This window comes from Heteronotia binoei, chromosome 1 (genome assembly GCF_032191835.1).
Source record: "Heteronotia binoei isolate CCM8104 ecotype False Entrance Well chromosome 1, APGP_CSIRO_Hbin_v1, whole genome shotgun sequence".
NCBI classification, from domain to species: Eukaryota; Metazoa; Chordata; class Lepidosauria; order Squamata; family Gekkonidae; genus Heteronotia; species Heteronotia binoei.
This window is the reverse complement of record NC_083223.1, coordinates 242,102,113-242,122,940: the sequence shown is the minus strand read 5'-3', so window position 1 is coordinate 242,122,940 and position 20,828 is coordinate 242,102,113. Positions and strand designations below refer to the sequence as shown.

General features: G+C 44.8%; 2 protein-coding genes across 2 annotated transcripts; both read left to right on the top strand.

The window, feature by feature from the left end:
* The first annotated feature begins 1,798 nt into the window (after positions 1 to 1,798).
* Positions 1,799 to 4,993, top strand: LOC132578310 (serine protease 55-like). Its single transcript, XM_060248286.1, has 4 exons — positions 1,799 to 1,924; positions 2,984 to 3,146; positions 3,713 to 4,049; positions 4,817 to 4,993. Exons 1-4 carry the CDS (start codon positions 1,870 to 1,872, stop codon positions 4,991 to 4,993), a joined length of 732 nt encoding a protein of 243 aa, XP_060104269.1. The 5' UTR covers positions 1,799 to 1,869.
* Positions 4,994 to 5,517: 524 nt separating this feature from the next.
* LOC132579585 (serine protease 55-like) lies at positions 5,518 to 7,116 on the top strand. The gene is made up of 2 exons (XM_060250053.1): positions 5,518 to 5,645; positions 6,793 to 7,116. The coding sequence occupies exons 1-2, from the start codon at positions 5,526 to 5,528 to the stop codon at positions 7,096 to 7,098; spliced, it is 426 nt and encodes a 141-aa protein (XP_060106036.1). The 5' UTR covers positions 5,518 to 5,525; the 3' UTR covers positions 7,099 to 7,116.
* Positions 7,117 to 20,828: the final 13,712 nt, after the last annotated feature.

Sequence of the window (20,828 nt, the reverse complement as noted above, 5' to 3'; positions counted from 1 at the left end):
GGGGTCTGACTGCTAACGCTATGCCTTTCCCTTCACCTGCTGCTTACATTGCTTTAAGCCAAAACATTTCTGCTCACTCAGGCTTTTACTTAAGAATTTTTCCAAACCATGTTTTAGTCTAGAAACTTGTTTTAAGCTGTGGATGATCTGTTTTAATACTGGATTTTAATATCTTTTAAGGTTTTGTTTTCATTATTTTTTATTCTGTAAACCACTTCTAGCAGGTTCCTGGAGAGGTAGCATATTTTTTATCCTAAATAAAATAATAAAGTTCCACTTTCACAACCCTTCTACATATGCCTTAGTTCAGTCTGATCATAAAAATGGAAGTGCGGTATATGATCTTGCTTACAAAGCTGTTTTTCCCCCACAAAAGGCTTTGTATCTCTCTGTATACAGATACAAATTCCACTGCTTTCATGATAGTCTTTTCTCACTGCCTGGTCAATCAGATTTTTACCCCCATCCAATCTGAATTATCTATTTGTTATTACGGTATTGCAATTGCCTTGTCATGCTTTTTTTATTTTCCTGTGAGGTAGGGTGAGAGAAAATCACTGGCTTAAAGTTGTCTAGGCTATAATCCTGAGAAGACTTTTCTGGAAGTCTCACCCTACCTCATAGGAATACTGCAAAGATAAAGGAAGGGTTGGTCATATAAGCTACTTTGAAACACTGGAAAGCCCCCACCCTCCTGCTGGCATTCTACCTTCATGATAGCTTTTTAAAAATATACAGCCCCCTTTTAAATCATGTTTGTTTATGTGGCTCCCCTTCTGGCGGGTCAACTTACCTTATTGGGAACACAAGGAAAATAGGGATCCGGATTCCTGGTCCTTACACAGCCCCCAGGCGAAGAGCCACAGGCCAAGAGCCCTTTAGCTCTCGCCTTTCAGCTTGCGCCTCTGGCAAGGCGCAGCTTAATAATGCAAAGAGGGTGGGGAACACAGCTACTCCTAATCAATCAGCAACAATCACCTTCAGCCCACTCAAACCAAACAAACAGCAGTTCCCCAGCAACCACAAACTCAGAATTTTCAGCAATCACACATTCACACAAACTTAGAAATTCTCAGCAACTTCCCCAGCTGTTTAGAAAGTCCTAAGCCCACCTTGGAAAGGGCAGAATATAAATTAACCAAATAAATAAAGAAATAAATTAAACTGATTGAAGCGCTCCTTAGCTAAAGTTGCCAACTGCAGCCTGAGAAATTCCTCAAGATCTAAGATGGTGTCTGGAGAAGGTGGGGTTTGGAGAAGGAAAGGTCAGTGAGGATGCGATTTCATAGAATCCACCCTCTGAAGCTGCTGTTTTTTTCAGGGGAAGTGATCTCTGTAGTCTGGAGACCAGTTATAATTGCAGGAGAATTCCACACTCCACCTGGAGTTTGGCAAACCTAATCATAGCTGAGAGGAAGGCTCCTCCAGCCTAAGACAGGATACCACCTACTCTTTCTGGGTTTTTAAAAATATCTTGATTGTATGGCATGCCACTTTTCAATGGAAAAAGCAGCCTATAGATTTTCTACATGACCTTTATAAAATCTAAACAAATGCCAGAGGTGCTGCCCAGAGGAGTTTGTTTGTTTGTTTGTTTATTTTATGATTTATATCCCGCCCTTCCCAACAAGTGGCTCAGGGCGGCTCACAACATAAGTTAAGCTGTGTGGTTGCAGTCAGACCCAACATTCTATTATGATGCCGCCAGCACTGAACAAACTGGTAAGTGATGTCACATGGAGGGTAGTGATGTGAGAGGAGCTTTGAGTGATGTTACTTCAGGCCTGTACAGTGAAGCACCAAGAGACTGTTTCTTGCTACTTCTGGTCTGAACATGAAGGTGGTAAATCATTTCCAAACAACCCTAAAATGCTCCCTAGTATTCTCCTATTTTTAGTACCCTTTATAAGAAGCTCCCATCCAAGTAAGTGGAATTTCTTTCCATCTTGGTTTTTAAAACTTATTACTGACATCCACAATGCAAAGAGGCCATAGACAGTTCACAGAAACCAGAAGGCACAGGCTCTCAAAGACCAACTTTTCTCAGCTTGGTGACAAAACCTCTATTTTGCACACCAAAATTTCTATTCAATCCCAGACATCTTCCATTGAAAGATCACAGCTAGCAAGTATCTTTCTCCACATGAGCCCTAGAGAACTGCTGGCTATTAGAGCAGAAAGTGTGCTATTCTGTGGTCTGATTTAACTTTGGGTACCTTCACATATTTATTAACACATTAGTAACACATCGGTTAGGGGCCATAGCTTTTTTTTATTTTATTTATTTATCTGGGATTTATATCCCGCCCTTCCCATCGAGTGGCTTGGTGGTAACCGATGCTATGCTTTGTGTGCAGAATATCCCAGGTTCAGTGCTAACATCTGCAGTTCAAGGATCTCAGGCAGAAGGCATTGGAAATGAGCTTTCTCTGCTTGAGACTCTGCAAAGCAACAACTGCCCATCTCAGCAAGTGGTACTAAGCTAGATGGACTAATGGATCTGATTTGCTGTAAGGCATATTCACATTTATGTATTTATGAGTCCTTTGCCAAGTTATACTACCCTGGCAAGGCCAGCATCTCCACCCCAAATTTGTAAAATAGACCCAAAAACTGATTCCTCAATAGCAGTTGCTCTGCCCCCGGGCTTCTGCTTTCCCCGGCTCAAGAGATGGATTCTCCACCAGTTGCTGCATGGCTGCATTTTGACCTGTGGCTCCCTCCAATTTCCCTTGCAGCTTCCAGATCTCTAAAAAACAAGACCAGGAAGCTGCCAGGGGAATTGGAGGGAGCCGCGGGTCAAAATGTGCCTACACAGCAACTGCTGAGGAATTGATCACTTGAGCCAGGGAAAGCAGAAGCCTGGGGGTGGAGCGACTGCTAGTGAGGAATCAGTGACAGTCTGCAGAGTGGAAAGTCATTCGACTAGCAGAACAGCAAAGTCATGCAACCAATGTCCTTTTCATCATGTGATTCTATAAAGTCACCTTAGGGAAAGAACAAAGAAGCAGAGAAGAAACAGCAGCTGCATTAGAGAAGCTTCCATGGAAGGCCAGCATTGAAGCAAACAACGAGCGTATCTGTGGAGGGGTGATCCTGAACAGCTGGTGGCTCTTGTCTGCAGCTCACTGTTTCACAAAGGAAATGTGAGTATCAAAGGCTGCCTATAAACAAGAAGCAAGGGGTACTACCAGCAGCCATAGGCTTCCAGTCCTCTAGCAGCTCCACAGACCAAACACACACACAGATTTTGTTGCTGCCTCCTGCCACATCATCCACTTTCCTTGTACCTACTGACTGATATGTGAAGACCATCTCAAACAGAGTTCCAGTCTTTGCTTTTCAAGAGCCAAGACATGATCATCAGAAATGGGAGGGCTGAGGGTATGCAGGTGGCTTGTGCTTCTGATGTAGTATCTGAAGTGCTGGGATTGGTTTTGGAATAATCTAGAACTCATGGATCCTATGGGAATGATCAAGCAGACTTTCCCACACTTGCTCTAGACTTGGGTTCTACAAATTACAGCTAGGAGGAAGATACTGGGTGGCTTGGGATGTCAAGCTTCTCCCCTCTTTTTAATTCTTACACCAACTCAGACTATTGATCTTTCTGGATGTGACCAGTGACTAACTAGTTCTATCCAACTCTGTGGGTCATTGATTCTGCTCATAGATACTCTCCTCCCTTCTGCTTTTCTGCTTTGTTCCCAAGTCCTCCAGATCTCCAGATAATAGTTGGCTTGAAGGGGTACCCAGAGAGAAGACGGACGTTAGATAGGATAGTCATCCATCAGGATTTCAATAGTGAAAGTATGGCCAATGACATTGCTTTGATCTTGCTGAACTCTTCCATAAAGTTCAATAAAGAGAACATGTTTATTTCTCTGCCCTTGATGCATGACCTCCACATGTGGAAAGACATGTGTTACCAGATGGAACTCCAGCATGGCCAGTACTACATTTCATCCCTAACTACTGTTGCTTCTTATGGGGAACTGTGGTGGGATTTGGGTATGGAGTGCAGAGTCTTTTGGCTCAGACTGGAGACTGTAGGAAGGGGCAACTGAAATGGCAACATTTTCCTACTCCTTCCCAGCTGGTCTGGCTTCCCAGCCATCCAGCCAAGCTTTGAATGGATCCTCCCTCTCTTAGCTGTCTCCGTTCCTTAAAAGCAGCTACCCAGCCAACAGACATTTCCTGTTTCCTGTCTGACTGATGCCCACTTTTTGCTTCCTTCCTGGGTGTCTTGTGGCTGCCATCTTGCACAGGATGAGTTTCTGACTCTTGGCAATGGGACTGGCTTTCTTTTGACTATGTGATGATGTCTGTGGCAGGTTGGCTACTGACTCTCCTGGGTTTGGTGCCTTCTCTTAGCCTTGGTTCTGGGACCTACCTCCTTGCAACTAACATAAAAAAGGTACTTATCCTGCCTTAAAAGAAATTCAGACAACTACCTGCAAAACCAGCAGAAACCATTTCGGCTGTTGTAGCAAGACTGCCACCCCAACAGTGCCAGCTATAGTTTATTTTAAATCATACTTCCTGTGTGTCCCAGCTCAATGTATCACACAATGGAAAGCTGCCATATGACTTACTGCTTGTTATGAAGAGAGTGACAATGAAGAACATGCCAAAGAACATGACTGCACACTTCTTTCCACCAACAGGTGACTGGTGCTATCACTATGCACTTGTAGAGTTCCCAACTTTCAAACCATTCTCTGGTCTGCAGCATTGCCATAAGAAGCTTGATTTCCCCATTTTCACACATTAAGCTTCTATTAAAGGTATAGGCCTTTCTTTTTCTTCTGTCCAGCTGGCAACCGTATGCTCATCTCAGTTACTTGTGCAGGAACAGGATGTGGCCTTTTGTTCTTATGGTGGGAATGATCTCTCGGTCATGGTGAAAGTGGACATCAGATCCAGATCAACATTTAGCCATGAAGCTGGATCACCTGATGGCATGAATACGCAAAACACTATAGTGTCCTGATAGGTAGTGCTAAGAATGTTGGGGGTCGAAATAGGAATCTCATAGCCTGATACTGGGATTTAACGAAAAGAACAGTGTAGGGGCCTGTATTCTTTAAGAGTTCTTCGTGTGGGTGATGTGCAACATTAGCCCTTGAAATTAGGAAGCAGTGTGACCAGCCAAGTCTGGTTTAAATACTGGAGGCCTGGCTTTCCACACCTTACCTTGTCAAGAGAGCAGTACCTCCTGCCTGATGCATTCCAGGCTCCAGCTTTGCCAGCTGCAGATTATCTGGTTGTACCATCTGGCTGAAGCCACCAGGTTCAGTTCCAGCAAATTAACTGGGTTGGAGAGAACACTTGGTCTTCATGATGGCTGCTAGCAGCCACAGACTGCTCCTGAGTGTTGAGTTTGCAGTCTGCGGTACCACAATGAAGTTGACCCTGTAGCATGGTGAGATCTGTCCCTGACTTAAACTCCACCCTTTGTGAATGATTCCCCAGCAGTCTTCCTTCCCTCTATGTTGGCAGGTGGTCAAGAAAGAGCAATCAGCATGCTAGAAGATGTGGAAGCAACCCTGATCAGCAACAAGCTGTGCTCCAAGAGCATCCAAGGGCTGACAGAGGATATACAGTGTGCCATCTCTGAGGAAAGCAGTAGTGGCATCTGTGAGGTATGATGAAATTGGTCTTGTGTGGCCACGGAGGCTGTGGAAATAGACTAAATATGATCCAATTGACATTAGCATCCTGTCACTGCTAATGTCTAATTCCATAGCTTCTAAACAGCTAGTGCAAGGCTCGTGCAAGATTCCCTAAATCCTTCAAGTCACCTTTAAAGACCAAGCAAGCCCTGTGCCATACCTTGCTTGAAGTCTACAGAAATTGCTAGATCCAGAGTTCTGAGGCACTTCGACATACTATTTTATACTGGTCATTGCATTTGTTGCCTTCCTTTTCTTTTCCATTCCCCCCTCTCTGCTGCCCTCTTAATTTCTCTTTTTTCAGGCAGGGGGTGCAGCATGTGGTTGAAGGTTTTAAAAGTTCCTTCATCCTTCTTTGGTGGTCTCCCATCCAAGTACTGACTGTGGCAGCCCTGCTCATCTCCCAAGCTCCCAGCTGAGCTACGCAAGCTACTGTCCCCGCCCCCCCTCCAACCAACCATTTTAATCAATTACTAACCCAATTTAACAAAAAATCTGAAGAATGATGTTCACAACAATTCCAAAGAATGTTTATGTTTAATTTGATTTATACCCCGCCCTCCCTGCTGAGAAATAAAAGTGGCCTTTTTGTTTCAATAATTTCTCAGTGCTTATACTCCCTAGTCAATTTGTTATACTTCAATAAACTTCAAAGCCCTTTTAAACCAATCTGAAACCTGGAGCAGTGCTTTAGATCACCATATTTAGTGATTATTTATTTCATTTACTTCATGTTCATCCTGCCTATCTCCAAAGCAGCATATATTATTCTCTCCTCCATGTTATCCTTGCAACAATCCTAGTTAGGCTGATAGTGTGTGACTGGGCCGAAGTCACCCAGTAGACTTCCTGGGCAGAGGCGGGATTTGAATCTGCATCTGATATTCTAACCACTACACCATACTGGCACTCTGTTTTTATACTCTTGGCAACCACCCATAACTTTTCAATCAGAACTACTATATCTGGGTCCTTTATATTACAGATTGGTCATCCTTCAGTTCTGCCTTCCAAAACACAGCTGGGCTTTTCCACAAGCCTTGTATGTCCCTCCAGTTCAAGGAGACTGCGTGATTCCAAATTATTTACATTGTGCCCCTATTTCCCCCCTTCCCAGGGTGACAGTGGAGGGCCTTTGGTTTGTACCTATGGAGAGATCATCGTGCAGTGGTTTGTAGTCGGAATAGCCAGCCAGAGAAACAGCTGCGGAGGAGAGGAGAGTCCTGCAATCTACACTCTTGTCTTCAGCCACCTTGACTGGATACAGACAGCGACTGCTAGAGAAGGGAAGCCGTTTATATCCAAAGGCATGGACATCATTGACAACTCAGCCCACTCTAGAACTAGAGACAGACATTTTGCGTTTCATTCTTCCCTCCTTCCACTTGTCTATTTGATATTGATGGTTTATGAATCATACTAAAATTTGTGTATTTATTTATGTATTTGCATTTTTTGTAGTCTGCCTTTCCCCCTGGGATTCAAAGAGGATTGCACAGAGTAAGTCAATGCAAACAATGGGATGGGACATACAATACAGCAATGCAATAGGATTTGTATAGTAGAAGTCTGGGACCAACCTGAAATCTGGAAATAGAACTGAAGCAAAGTATACATATTGCTAAATGATGCAAAAATTACAAAGTATGTTCCTACTTACAGCAACAGGCAACGTGAGTTATACACTGTAGTATAGACCAGTTCAAACTCCACTTTCCTCCTTAGTGGGTAATCAAAGTGGCTTACAAAATTGTTCTGCCCTTCTCCATTTTATCCTCAATTACCCTTGCCTTATGTTTTAATTGTTGCCTATGTCTTATATTTGTATTTTGGTTTTATGATGTATTTTTATAATAGTTTGTTTTTAATTGTTAGCCATGTTGGTGCCCCTGATTGGGCAAAATGGCAGGATAAACATTTTGTAAATGAATAAATGACAAAAATATAACAATAATAACCAGTCAGTTGGTAGGCCTATCTGAGAAACAGAGTGATTGGCCCAAGGTCACTTGTCAATCTTCCTAGGAACAGTGGGGCTTTGAACAGTTCTAGTCTGATACTCTAACCACTATATCTCATTTATTTATTTAGTATATTTATATTCTGCCCATTCCCCGTAGGGCTCAGGGCAGAGCACAACATATAAAAAAGACAATAAAATACAATAAAAATATTTTATGAACAGACAACTCAACAGCACTCAGAAAATTTCCATATCATCACAATATTGCCCAGCCTGGCCATCTCACATTATGACAAGATGTTATCCCATAAAGATGGCAGATGTTATTCCATTTCAAAGCACAGATGACAATGCCAACAGGGGAGGCCAACCAGATCAAGAAATAGATGCCCACAACCTCAGCTAAAAGCCTGGCAGAACAGCTCCGTTTTACAGGCCCTATGGAAGACTAATAAGCTAGGTAGGGCCTGGATCACTGCAGAGAGCTGATTCCACCAGGTCGAGGCCAGGACTGAAAAAGCCCAGGCCCTAGTTGAGGCAAGGCGGGCATTTCTTGAGCTGGGGACAGCCAACAGATGTTGGGAGGCTGAACGTAACAACCTCCTGGGCATATATGGCTCTCTTAAGTTATACAACATTCCTAACATTCTGTAGGCTGCGAACCTACAGGTGAGGCCTGATCTCCAGGAATACAAAGTGATCTCCAAACCATGGAGACCAGTTCACTGGAGAAAACGGCTGCCTTGGAGGGTGGATTCTATGGCATTATCCCTCCCCTCTTCAAATCCCACCCTCCATTCTTAAATCTCCAGGAATTTCCCAGCCTAACATTGGCAACCTGACTTTTAACCTGCAAGAAAAAGAAAAGATGAAACATTGCTGTCCAGACATAACTTCAGGAGCTAGAGGAACCCCAGTCTCATTGAAGCAGCCTGTGGGGACCTTTGGAATTTTGACCCAGGGTGATGAGCAGAACTATAAAATGGCTGCCACAAGAGGCATAGCCAGCTACAAAATGGCTGCCACAAGGGGTGGAGCCTAGTGTTGCCAATCTCAAGTTGGTGGATGGAAATCTCCAGAGATTACAACTGATTAGGGTTGCCAATCCCCAGGTGGGGGCAGGGGATCCCCCGGTTTGGAGGCCCTCCCCCCGCTTCAGGGTCGTCAGAAAGTGGGGGGAGGGGAGGGAAATGTCTGCTGGGAACTCTGTTATTCCCTATGGAGATTTATTCCCATAGAAAATCATGGAGAATTGAGCCGTAGGTATTTGGGGCGTCTGTTTTTTGAGGTAGATGCACCAAATCTTCAGTACAGCATCTAGTGCCTCTCCCCAAAATATCCCCCAAGTTTCAAAACGATTGGACCTGGAGGTCCAATTCTATGAGCCCTCAAAGAAGGTGCCCCTATCCTTCCTTCATTATATGGAAGGAAGGCATTGAAAAGGTGTGCGGTCCCTTTAAATGTGATGGCCAGAACTCCCTTTGGAGTTCAATTATGCTTGTCACAGCCTTGATCTTGGCTCCACCCCTAATGTCTCCTGGCTCCACCCCCAAAGTCCCCAGATATTTCTTGAATTGGACTTGGCAACCCTAGGGCACACCGCAGGATTTGTTGTTGGGGGGGGGGTGCGAGGAGCCACCTGGTTTGGTGGCCCTGCGCTCTTAGCATTGTAAGCTGCCCTGAGTTCCACAAGCTAACCCTCTTTGCCTGGACAGTCACAGCAGCTCTGCTCCCCACCACCCCCTTCTTATGTGCCCCTCTCTCAAAGAGAGACCTTATGACTCCCCCCCCTTGCTCTGCATGCTGTGTTAGGGAAGGGGAGAGAAAAAAGCAAAAAGACCAGCAGCAATGATGCTACTTGTTCAGAGTGGCAGTGAGCAAAGGAGACAGATTTGGGCGGGGCCCTCCATACAGTTGGAACAGGGGTTTGAAAGGATGGGCCTGGCCTGGTCCCTCCCAGGCCCCCCTGTAGCTTCGGGCCTGGTACTGCGTCAGGTTAATTTCACACTCGCCAGATATTGTGTTTTCAACATGCTGTAGCAACCCTTTGCGACCTCAGTGCCCAGTTGCTGGCTGTTCGGAGAAACTGGCCAACCACTGTGTGAGGTGAGATGCTTGACCCTGCTAAGGCCCCTCCCCTTTCCAAACCTTGCCTGCCCCCCAAATCTCCCGAAATTTCCCAGCCTAGAGCTGGCAACCCTAAATAAGGGACAGATGGGAAGCTGTTGACAGTGATCCATAAAGGTGATCGCTTCGTTCCCCCATTAGACTGCTTGAGAGGTGCTCCCCTCCCGTTTGTTTTGCCATCCAACCCCACTGAAGAATTCAAAGAGGGTGAAAGCTTGTGTATTTTTCATTTATTTTATTTAGTAGGCTTATATTCCGCCCTTTCCCATAACGGGCTCTGGGTGGATGACAACATAAATTGAACAATAAAAACCTAAAATTTAAATTTGAAACAATATAATAAAAACCAAAACAATAGATTAATAAAACAAAATAAAGTGCATTATCAGCAGGAAGGGCACATTTCACAAGATACAGCAGTCTTTGACCCAAGGAAAATGATGTTAATAATAAGATTCAGCACCATAATAAGGCTGTAAAGCATGGTGTCACAACAAGGGAAGCCAAGTGGTGGAATAGCTGCTAAAACTGGACGTCCACTGCCGTGTTGGATACTGGCATTACTTTTTTGTTATTATTTTTTTAAAAAAACCAGAGTATTTTACATTTTTCTCATACATACTGAAATCTGAATTCTTTTCCATGCGCTCCTGTTCTTTTTCTTCTGTGAGACACTTGGCTTTTAAACTTGTCTACTGTTTTTTAAGCTGCTAGCATCAATTGCAACACTGGTACAGCAGTAGTATTTTGTCACCTGCCTACAAGGTGGTAGGCTTTTAAAAACATGTATCCATTGATTGACCAATAATCACCTTTCTCCTCAGAGAGGACCCAGAGTAGCGGACACCATATTCTTATCCTCTGTTATAACCTCACAATCAGGGCATTTTTTTATAGCAGTATCGCCTTTGCATATCAGGCCACACCTCCCTGATGTAGCCAATCCTCCTGCAGCTTACAGTAGGACCTGTAGTAAGAGCCTTGTAAGCTCTTAGAAGATTGGCTACATCAGGGGATTGTGGCCTAATATGCAAAGGACTTCCTGCTACAAAGAGGGGAAAAGCGCTCTGCTCACAATAACCCTGTCACAATAACCCTGTGAGGTGGGATGTGACCAGCTCTGGGTTGTGAAATACTTGGGAGAGTTGGTGGGGAGGGGGGGGAGCCTGGAAAGGGTGGAGTTTTGGGAAGGGAGAGGACTCTGCAGATATAAAGCCACAGAGTTCACCTTCCAAAGCAGCCATTTTTACCTTGAGGTAGGCAGCCCTCATGTGACTGGCCCAGGGCTACCCAGCAAGCTTCCATGGCACAAGTGGGAATCTGACAGGGTCTCCCAGATGCCAGTCCCGCACTCTAACCACTATACCTCACTGCCCCCCCACAACCCAGGCTTGAGTCTGATCTTCTCTTCTAATCAGGCCTCTCTAAGTCCCACTTTTCCTCATGAGGTGCTTCATTTTAAGGGATCTTTTGTCCCAACAAAGGACAGAATCCTCAGCATGTCACAAAAGAGACAATTCCAGGCAGTAAAGACACAGGACCAAGGTGATATGGTTGAATTATGACATTTATCAAATGTTTTGATTGCCCACAGTTTAACTCATTTGTCAGATGCCATCAAGATGGGCCATCTGTCAAATGAAGGCAGTGCAGAGAAGGCGAAAAACCTGGGACCACCAGGGAAAAATTCCTTCTCAGCTCCAAATAGCAGCAACTGGAAAAACAATCCTGCACTGTTGGGTTAAAATGGTGGGCATTGCAGTGACAACAAGGAAATTATTGTGATGAACAGTCATTGTCTTCTGGATCCTGAGTCTTCGGCAAGTTGAGTCTTCGGCAAGGCTGCCTCGAAAGAGAAGCCCGTGGCATCTTCTGTCTTCAGCCGCTTTCTCAGAGGGTTCATAATGAATGGCTCCCGTATCTGGGAGAATCGTCCCGTAAATGGGAGGATAGTTTTGCTGGAAGAGAAAGTTACCTACCTGACTTACCTTCTGCAGGTGGGCACTGCAGTGAGGACAAGAAACTTGTCATGAACAGCCATTGTCTTCGGGATCCTGAGGGTGTCTTCGGCAAGGTTGCCTCAAGAGAGAAGCCCGTGGCGTCTTCTGTCTTCACCCGCTTTCTCAGAGGGTTCATAATGAATGGCTCCCGTATCTGGGAGAATCGTCCCGTAAACGGGAGGATAGTTTTGCTGGAAGAGAAAGTTACCTACCTGACTTACCTTCTGCAGGTGGGCACTGCAGTGAGGACAAGGAACTTGTCATGAACAGCCATTGTCTTCGGGATCCTGAGGGTGTCTTCGGCAAGGTTGCCTCGAGAGAGAAGCCCGTGGCGTCTTCTGTCTTCAGCCACTCTCTGAGGGTTCATAATGAATGGCTCCCGTATCTGGGAGAATCGTCCTGTAAACGGGAGGATAGTTTTGCTGGAAGAGAAATCTACTTACCTGACTTACCTTTGTCAGGTGGCCTCTTTCAAATATGAGGGTGCACCTGGATCCTGAAAGGGAATCTTACACATTTTGCCATCTTCTACCTTTGGCAGGTAACCTCTCCTAACAAGAGGGGGATGGGAGAGGACTGAGATCAGTCCAGCAGGCCACGGCGGGGAGAGTGCCTCTGAGGATAGGCCAGAAATCCTGGCTTTTTATAGAAATGGTCTGATTTCCTAAGCAACATGGAGCATTATGACATCGTAGAGGCTGTCTTGGCTTCATTGTGACTGATTTTCCCCCCCCATAGGCAGGTTTGAGACCTGTTGGTTTGGGGTATAAGTATGATCATTGTCACTGATAATGACAAAAATGTAAAGAAATAATTATATACGGGGCTTTTTTGGTAGCAGGAACTCCTCTGTCTATTAGGCCATGCCCCTCTTATGTAGCCAGTCCTCCAAGAGCTTACAGGACTCTTATTACAAGGCCTACTGTAAGCTCCAGGAGGATTGGCTACATCAGGGGTGTGTGGTCTAATATGCAAAGGAATTCCTGCTACAAAAAAAGCCCTGATTATATACATTGTTGGTTGCATACAGATTTTTGAAGGTTTATTAGTACAGTTTACACAGTGGTTATTTTCATTACTAGTCTGATTTCCGTGTTTCCATTAGGTGGTTTATTTCCTATTTTAGGAATATGACGGACAAACAATTTTTTTTGTATTTACTACTGATGATCTAAACCAGGGTTGTCAAACTCATTTGTTTTGAGGTCTGGATCTGACATAGATGAGACCTTGTTGGGCCAGGCCATGTTGGGTTGGGCCAAGCCATATCAGGCCGAGACACTATTTAAGATTAGGTAGCAAAGATAAAAATTTTATAAAGAACACAAAGAAACACAAATGTTTTTTAAAGCTTAAAAAATGCTTAAAACATTAGCACTTATTGGTCTTAAAGGTGCTTTCTTTGTATTTCTCCCATGGGATGCAGAGAACTGGGCAAAAGAAGCTCTGTCTCTTTCTTTCCTTCTCCAGGCGACTGGGCAGGGGGGAAGGAGTCTCAGCCAATAGAAGGAAGAAAGGCTTGGCTGAGCACCTCTACTTGCAACTGAGAGAGCCTGGCAAAACAAGCTATCCCCCCCCTTCCTCCCCAAGGGAGGAGCCTCAGCCAATGGAGATAAATAGAGGTTTTGCTTTGAAGCTCCTGTGTGATTAAGGAAGCCTGGCAAAGCAAGCTGTGATGCAGAAGGAAGCAAGAGAGGGAGAAGGAAGCAGATGACAGGCAGTTGCTCAGGGGCCTGATAGGAGTCCTCTGGGGACCTGATTCGGCCCCTGAACTGCATGTTTGACAACCCTGATCTAAACAGGATAACTGCAAATTACTCCTCTATGTTGAGTATGCAGTTTTAAAATTACTTTCTCCTTTCGGCCACAATGTCTGCTTTATATGTTTTGGTTATATCCCCTTTTTTGCGGGGGGAAATATTAGAAAGTTTGCGAAATCTTAGAGTTCAGCAGAATTCTCACAGGGCGGTTTGAACAATGGAGCCCAGGAGCTAATAGTTGGGGTGGGGGGAAGAAAGAGCGAGCACAATAATATTTGGAGGTTCTGAAGCTTCGCTCCTGCCCAAAATGAGGCCTGGTACTGCACAGGGCCGTAGCCAGCATTTCACGTTTGGTGGGCACACTAGGGTTGCCAATCCCCAGGTGGGGGCAGGGGATCCCCCGGTTTGGAGGCCCTCCCCCCACTTCAGGGTCGTCAGAAAGCGGGGGGAGGGGAGGGAAATGTCTGCTGGGAACTCTGTTATTCCCTATGGAGATTTATTCCCATAGAAAATCATGGAGAATTGATCCGCAGGTATTTGGGGGGGCTGTTTTTTTGAGGTAGATGCATCAAATTTTCAGTACAGCATCTAGTGCCTCTCCCCAAAATATCCCCCAAGTTTCAAAACGATTGGACCTGGGGGTCCAATTCTATGAGCCCCCAAAGAAGGTGCCCCTATCCTTCATTATTTCCTATGGAAGAAAGGCATTGAAAAGGTGTGCGGTCCCTTTAAATGTGATGGCCAGAACTCCCTTTGGAGTTCAATTATGCTTGTCACAGCCTTGATCTTGGCTCCACCCCTAATGTCTCCTGGCTCCACCCCCAAAGTGCCCAGATATTTCTTGAATTGGACTTGGCAACCCTACAACTGATTTCCATGCAACAGAGATCAGATCACCAGGAGAAAATGGTCTCTGGAAGCATTATACTCAACTGAAGTCCCTCTGAGGGTGGAGCCCAGACTCTCAGTTTCCAGACATTTCCTGGCAAACCTAGTGGAGCCACAAATACAGAGGAAGCCCAAGTGCCAGGGCAAAGAGGGATAATTTTAAGAATATACTGGGAAAAGGACTGAGAGAGAATAAAACGTGAAACGTGAGTGCGAAAACGGCCTGACTGTTTTAATCTGTGTGGCCGATCAGATCTCCAGTGGTCGATTAGAAGCCCCGTTGGGTGAGCGCTCCCACTGGCCACACCCACTTTCTAATAACACTTGGTGGGTTACAGGAAAGGTGCCAATCAGCAGGTGAATTAAATTGGGGGCTCTTGACTTCAATTCTATCGCATTTTTATCCCACACTTCTAGTGCTGCTCGTGTATCGCCTGCCTCCATGATATCTTCAACCATCATGCAAGGTAGGCTGCTAGTGAATTTCTGGCCTGAAATCACACAGCCACAGCGCAACAGGACTTGAACAAGCGGAGTGGTAACAAGAGCAAGGCACTTGCCTCAGGCGCAAAAAGCTGCGCGTCGCGGAAACTGTATAGCTTGACTACAACAAACATTGCACTAATATTACTGTTGTTATTTATGTATTTACCCTACCAAAATAACTACTATGAAAGTATAGGGGGCACAATTTTATATTCCTGCTTTGGGCGCAAAATTAGCACGTTATGGTTCTGTGAGCACGCGTGCTTTCTACTCAATTCCCAGCCACGCTCCATTGTTTACTAAGAAACCCGCACAAGTCATGAAGTTTTGAGCAATGAACGGAGTCATCTTGTGGCCAAACTCTGTACTGCAGGTCGCCAAACCCCGGGCTACACGTGCATTGCACACACAGCCTCTGACACAGCCCCCCCCCCCCCGCAGCCAGCCTCCTGTGGCCTTTAGTCTTGCATCTGCCCATCAGAACTTCCCTCCTCCTGCTGATCAGAAAGCCTTATAAATCCTCGTTGATACTATAATGGTGGTTATTATTGCTATTATTAATGAACATTATTTATTAGGAATAAGCAAAGCAGATTATCGGATTGTCAGAAAGCTCCATCTGCTGATAGCTGTTGAATGAACACGTTCCTGTGTTTCCACCTTTCCTTGGCCCTCCGTTCTCCCTTTCTGGAAGGTTACAAGGCCCCTGCGGTTCCATTATCAAGTCAGCCATGTGAAATTAATGCAAAGCCATTTTCATCAGTGTGATTCGCTCAGTACGTTGGATAATTAGACTTTATTTTCCCTTCAGACAATGTAGCAAATAAAGTCTTGACTTTTATGCTAGGATGGATTTTGATCTTTTTTCCTTCTTTTTTTCCTCCGCAAAAGGCGGAAGAATTAATTTTAGTTTACAAGGCCGCACTGCAAGCTCCTGAGTAATTAAAGGCAATTTGCTAGCCTGTTTCTCACTGTGCAATTGCAAAGGGTGTCTGCCAGGGCAAGGCTGCATATATTCTGTGCTTTAGAAAAAAGAAGCAGCCAATACAATACAATACAATTATAAATGTGAGCCAAGGGAACCCATATTTGGTGCCAAGGAAAACATGAATTCTGTGACCTTTACCATTTATGCAAAATAAAAAGCATGTGCTTCTATTTGTCTTCTAATGCATTGGAATGCCTTTGGCTTTGCAAATGCTTTGCTTTGGTGATCAGTGATTACCGTAATTTGTCAATGATGGCAAATGGGAAGATAATACCCAAGCCTAAAGCCCCTAAGAACTGCAGGTGGGTGTATAAAGTTCTGGGAATTTACCCCATCCACCCATATTTTCTCCTAAGTACCAGGAACTGTTAGGAGTTTATGAAAACCACTTTCTCCTTCCCCTTTTCCCCTCTGCCCCCTCCAACAACTAAGATTCAGCAGCCCTGAACATTCTTAATCTTCTAGATGGAAATGATCTTCTTCAAACTACTTTTTGAAGGGTGGTCCCCCCCCCATTGTAATTTACAAAACAGCATGCTTTTATATACATGGGGAGTCCTCCAAGATGCAGAAACTCTACCTTGGCTGTGGATTGACTCACCCTCCCAATCAGTATCCCATAGGGTTGCCAACTCTGGGTTAGAAAATTCATGGAGCTTGGTGCCACGGCTGGGGCCGGGTCAGGCAAAGTCCGAGGTCTGTAGCCAGTAAGCAGGAGGGTCCAAGGCGCCAAATCCAAATCACTGTACAAGTATCGCAGGTCCGAGGTCCAGAAGCCGAGGTCAGGGAGTCCAGAAGTCGCAAGCCAAAGTCAGGGAGTCCAGAAACCACAGTCAAGCTAGAGTGGATGCTAGAACGCCAGGGAGATGACTAGTTGCTTCCACAAAGCCTCCTCTCAAAGCCTACAGCTATATAGCCCTCTGCTGGCTGTTGCCCATTTGGGCTAATTGCTGGCTCAGAGAGGCAGCCAGGATCCTGTTACAACTCAAGCATCCTTGCTCTTAGAAGGGCCAGAATCCTCTCAAAACTCAGGGCTCAGGGAGCGTCTTGCTTGTGAGCGTGCCGCCCTCCTCCGATCCCTGAGGTCCTGACGGAGGCGGTCACGCACACGCGCCACCCGAGAGGGCGAGGCAGGGGGGCTGGGATCTTCTCCAGCAGGAGGCAGGGGCACTGGTGCAGGTGGCAGGGGCACAGTTTCTTCTGCAGGCTCCACTTCCTCTGCAGGGTCCCCAGCACCCATGACACTTGGGAAGGGTGGAGTTTGAGGAGCAAAGGAGCCCCAACAGTGTATAATGCCATAGAGTCCACCCTCCAAAGCAGCCATTGCCTTTCAAGGGACCTGAACGATGTAATCTGGAGATCAGCTATAATTCCAAGAGATCTCCAGGCCCTACCTGGAGGTTGGCAAGCCCCGTGTATGTTGTTGAAAAGCACAAATTGCAGTGGGTGGGGTTCAGTATAACAATAGGAGTGCAGTTTAAACAATTTGACCTCCCCCTCAATCTCCGCCTCTAAGGTATTATTTACTCTCAGGAGTGTGAGCAGGCAAAGTGGATCATTCCTCCCACTCAGGTTCTCTCGCCCACCCCCATTTAAGTGATTTTGAACTACCTTCAACTTTTCCATGCCTCCCTGGACCACAGTTGTAATTAAGCCATTGGAAAGGATGTCTTTTTCTTTGCTTCGCTGACATAAATAATCCGCCCCCCCCCCCCCCGCATGCTTAGGTGAGATGACAGAAAGCCCTACATTATCTGTGAATAGCCTGGTTTTAGCCTCCACCCCAGCCCTTTTCATCCTAATATTCAAAAAGAGGAAGTGCTGTTTATTGTTGCTGTTAGCAAATGAGAGTGGTCCAGGGAGCGTGTTGGGCACCTCATTGATTTGTGTTCCTGCACAGAATTGTGTTGAGAGAGTCTGAGTCCCACCAACAACACCCCCAGTGCTGTGCAGCAGCTAAAATTCAGTTGAATGCTACCGCCATCCACCCCTGCCCCTGTGCAAATAAGCAAAAGAACAGTGGCAGCACAATATATGAAATACAAAAATACAAAAATACAAAATATTGTGCACAAATACTCTTAACTGGTGTAAATAAAGTTCTATTATAATGAAATGAACAGCCTACAACAGTGGGCATACATTCATACAGTATAAATAGAAATAGAAAACAACAGTCTCAAAACAATATTCCAAGGAGGACCCCACACAGTCACAGAGTTTTCAAAATGAGTACAATGACTCAAAAATAAAGTTCCACAGGAGTCCCTCCGTTGTTTGTTGACTTCTGAAGGACAAATTCTAGCCTTCACGCAAACCCCGGATTTGATTGCGTTCCGCTGCTCCTGCAGCTTCCTCGTAAGTCAACTGAAAAATCCAGCCAAGTTCTTTCTCAAACGCCCATTTTGATATCTTAATTTGCAGCTGGATTTTTCAGTTGACTTACGAGGAAGCTGCAGGAGCAGCGGAACGCAATCAAATCCGGGGTTTGCGTGAAGGCTAGAATTTGTCCTTCAGAAGTCAACAAACAACGGAGGGACTCCTGTGGAACTTTATTTTTGAGTCATTGTACTCATTTTGAAAACTCTGTGACTGTGTGGGGTCCTCCTTGGAATATTGTTTTGAGACTGTTGTTTTCTATTTCTATTTATACTGTATGAATGTATGCCCACTGTTGTAGGCTGTTCATTTCATTATAATAGAACTTTATTTACACCAGTTAAGAGTATTTGTGCACAATATTTTGTATTTTTGTATTCCTGTGCAAATAAGCAGCTGGTCTTCTTGTCTTCAATAGATCACTGAAAGTGCTTGCTAAGCTTTCCTTCATGGCCGCCTCCTTTAAAGACAATGCTTAAAATTATTTAATTTCTTTTGAAAAGGTAAGCAAAGATACACTTTTTCCAGATAAACAACCCTAACTGTGGTGCCAACAAGTAACTTACCAAAACCCTGGGTGAGTCTACCTTTGCTCAAGACTTGGCCAGCACCACTGCCAGCTTCATGCCTGCCAACTCGGCTAGAGCCTTACCAGTCTATTTTAAATCAGCTAAAGCTGTGAAGCTGGGGGAGACAGGACATCTCATGTGGCCAATTAAAGACTCCACCCCCCCCCCCAAACTCCTGCTTGGCCTTAAATGACCAGTTAATCCCATATAACCTAATACTTATACAAGTCAATATCCAAATAAATCCACAAATTCAGATGCAGTCAGGATATATCACATTTGTTTCTTGGCAATTAAAAACAACAATTTCTTTGGTCTAACATTGCTACAATCCCTGCAGTCAATATTTCGATATGGCATAGCCATTGCTTTTGAAGCACTATTTTTTTAGCTGTTATCAAGGCTCATAAGATGCAGAGCCTTTGTCATAAGAACATAAGAAGAGCCCTGCTGAATCAGATCAGTGGTCCATCTAGCCCAGCATCCTGACTCACACATGGCCAACCTGATCCACTGGATAGCCAGCAACAGGGCATAGAGAATGAGGCCTTCCCCTGATGTTGCCTCCTGGCTCTGGGATTCAGAGACTTAGGCCCTTTCTACATTAAGCGCTGCTCCAGATTTTGCAATCACTATATCCATCTGCTATAGATCCATGTCACCTGTGTTTCTGAATGTGGAGGTTCCCTTTTGTCCTTTTGAGAGGTTCTAGGAAGAAGCAATGCACTCTAATCAAGCAGAAAACAGGTTAAGATCCAGTGCACATGCTAGTGTAAAATAAAACTGCCCATTAATTTCTAACCCAAATGGTGTGATAATTGAACATACTCGTAACTGGCTCTTCACAGTTTAAGTCTCCAGCAGCAAATTCTGATGACCCCAGTTTAAGAAATCTACTAATTGCAGAGAATAATAATTTTTAATTAACTATAATATAAAGTGCAATTTGAAATGTAGCGCTGGAGGGGAGTTTTATGAACTGCCAACAAGACAAGTGGATTCCAGATTAAATCATACTTGGATAGCCCAGGCAAGTCTGATCTCATCAGATCTTGGAAGCTAAGCAGGGTCAACATTGGTCAGTATTTGGATGGGAGACCTCCAAGGAATACCAGGAAGGCAGGGAATGGCAAACTACCTCTGAAAATCTTGCCTTGAAAACCCTACAGGGTCTCCATAAGTCATCTTTGACTTGACCCCTGTTTTACAGGGGAGGGTGGGCTATAAATCAAATGAGTTTTTAAAATAAAAACATTTGTTTATTTATTATTTATCATATGACGGAGTTACCCACAGGAGGTATATGCAGGCCTCAGATTCAGTGGGAGCTCACAGGAGAGCAGCTCCTGAACCTTTCTGAGAGTTCCACCTGCTTGTCCATTGAATTGTATGTGCAGCTGCATAACAATCCCTGGATGAGCTCCACCACCTATTTTTCTATAAAACGATCCCTGGGTATATGATAATATAAAATATGTAACCAAGTTGGTACAATGGGTATGCAGACTGATTGGGCAATCCCCCTAAATACTAAAATCTAAATTTTCAATCCACTTGGTCGCAGCTGGGATAAGTTCAAAGAGCTCCGTCACATCTCCCTGGAAAGCACAATGCTCACTTTCCTGTGACAGACGGAAAATAGTTTGGTGGGCTGCACCACAATCACATTTGGGTCCAAGCATTTTGCCTCATTTAAACAACAGGTCTGCACAACTGCCAAAGCCTGTTCATATTCTCTTAGCCATCTTCTATACTTTACACAGCAAGTCAAATCCTGTGCAGCTCTCTTTGCTGTTTATCTGGTTATGGATATTGGGTGGAACTAATTGCATCTAGGTTCACAGCCATTGATTCCCTAGATTGAAATTTTGTGATTGCAGGATTTGTGCAGATCTTACTGCCGAGTGTCAGGATCAGTTTTTTGGCCACTGTGTGACACAGAATGTTGGACTGGAGGGGGCATTGGCCTGATCCAACGTGACTTCTCTTATGT

Coding starts and splice junctions, on each gene's coding strand:
- LOC132579585 (XM_060250053.1), top strand. CDS start 5,526: ATGCTAGAAGATGTGGAAGCAACCCTGATCAGCAACAAGCTGTGCTCC. Junction 5,646..6,792: donor GCAGTAGTGGCATCTGTGAG/GTATGATGAAAT, acceptor CCCCCTTCCCAG/GGTGACAGTGGAGGGCCTTT.
- LOC132578310 (XM_060248286.1), top strand. CDS start 1,870: ATGCTCCCTAGTATTCTCCTATTTTTAGTACCCTTTATAAGAAGCTCC. Junction 1,925..2,983: donor TATAAGAAGCTCCCATCCAA/GTAAGTGGAATT, acceptor GATTCTATAAAG/TCACCTTAGGGAAAGAACAA. Junction 4,050..4,816: donor TTTGGCTCAGACTGGAGACT/GTAGGAAGGGGC, acceptor TCTTCTGTCCAG/CTGGCAACCGTATGCTCATC.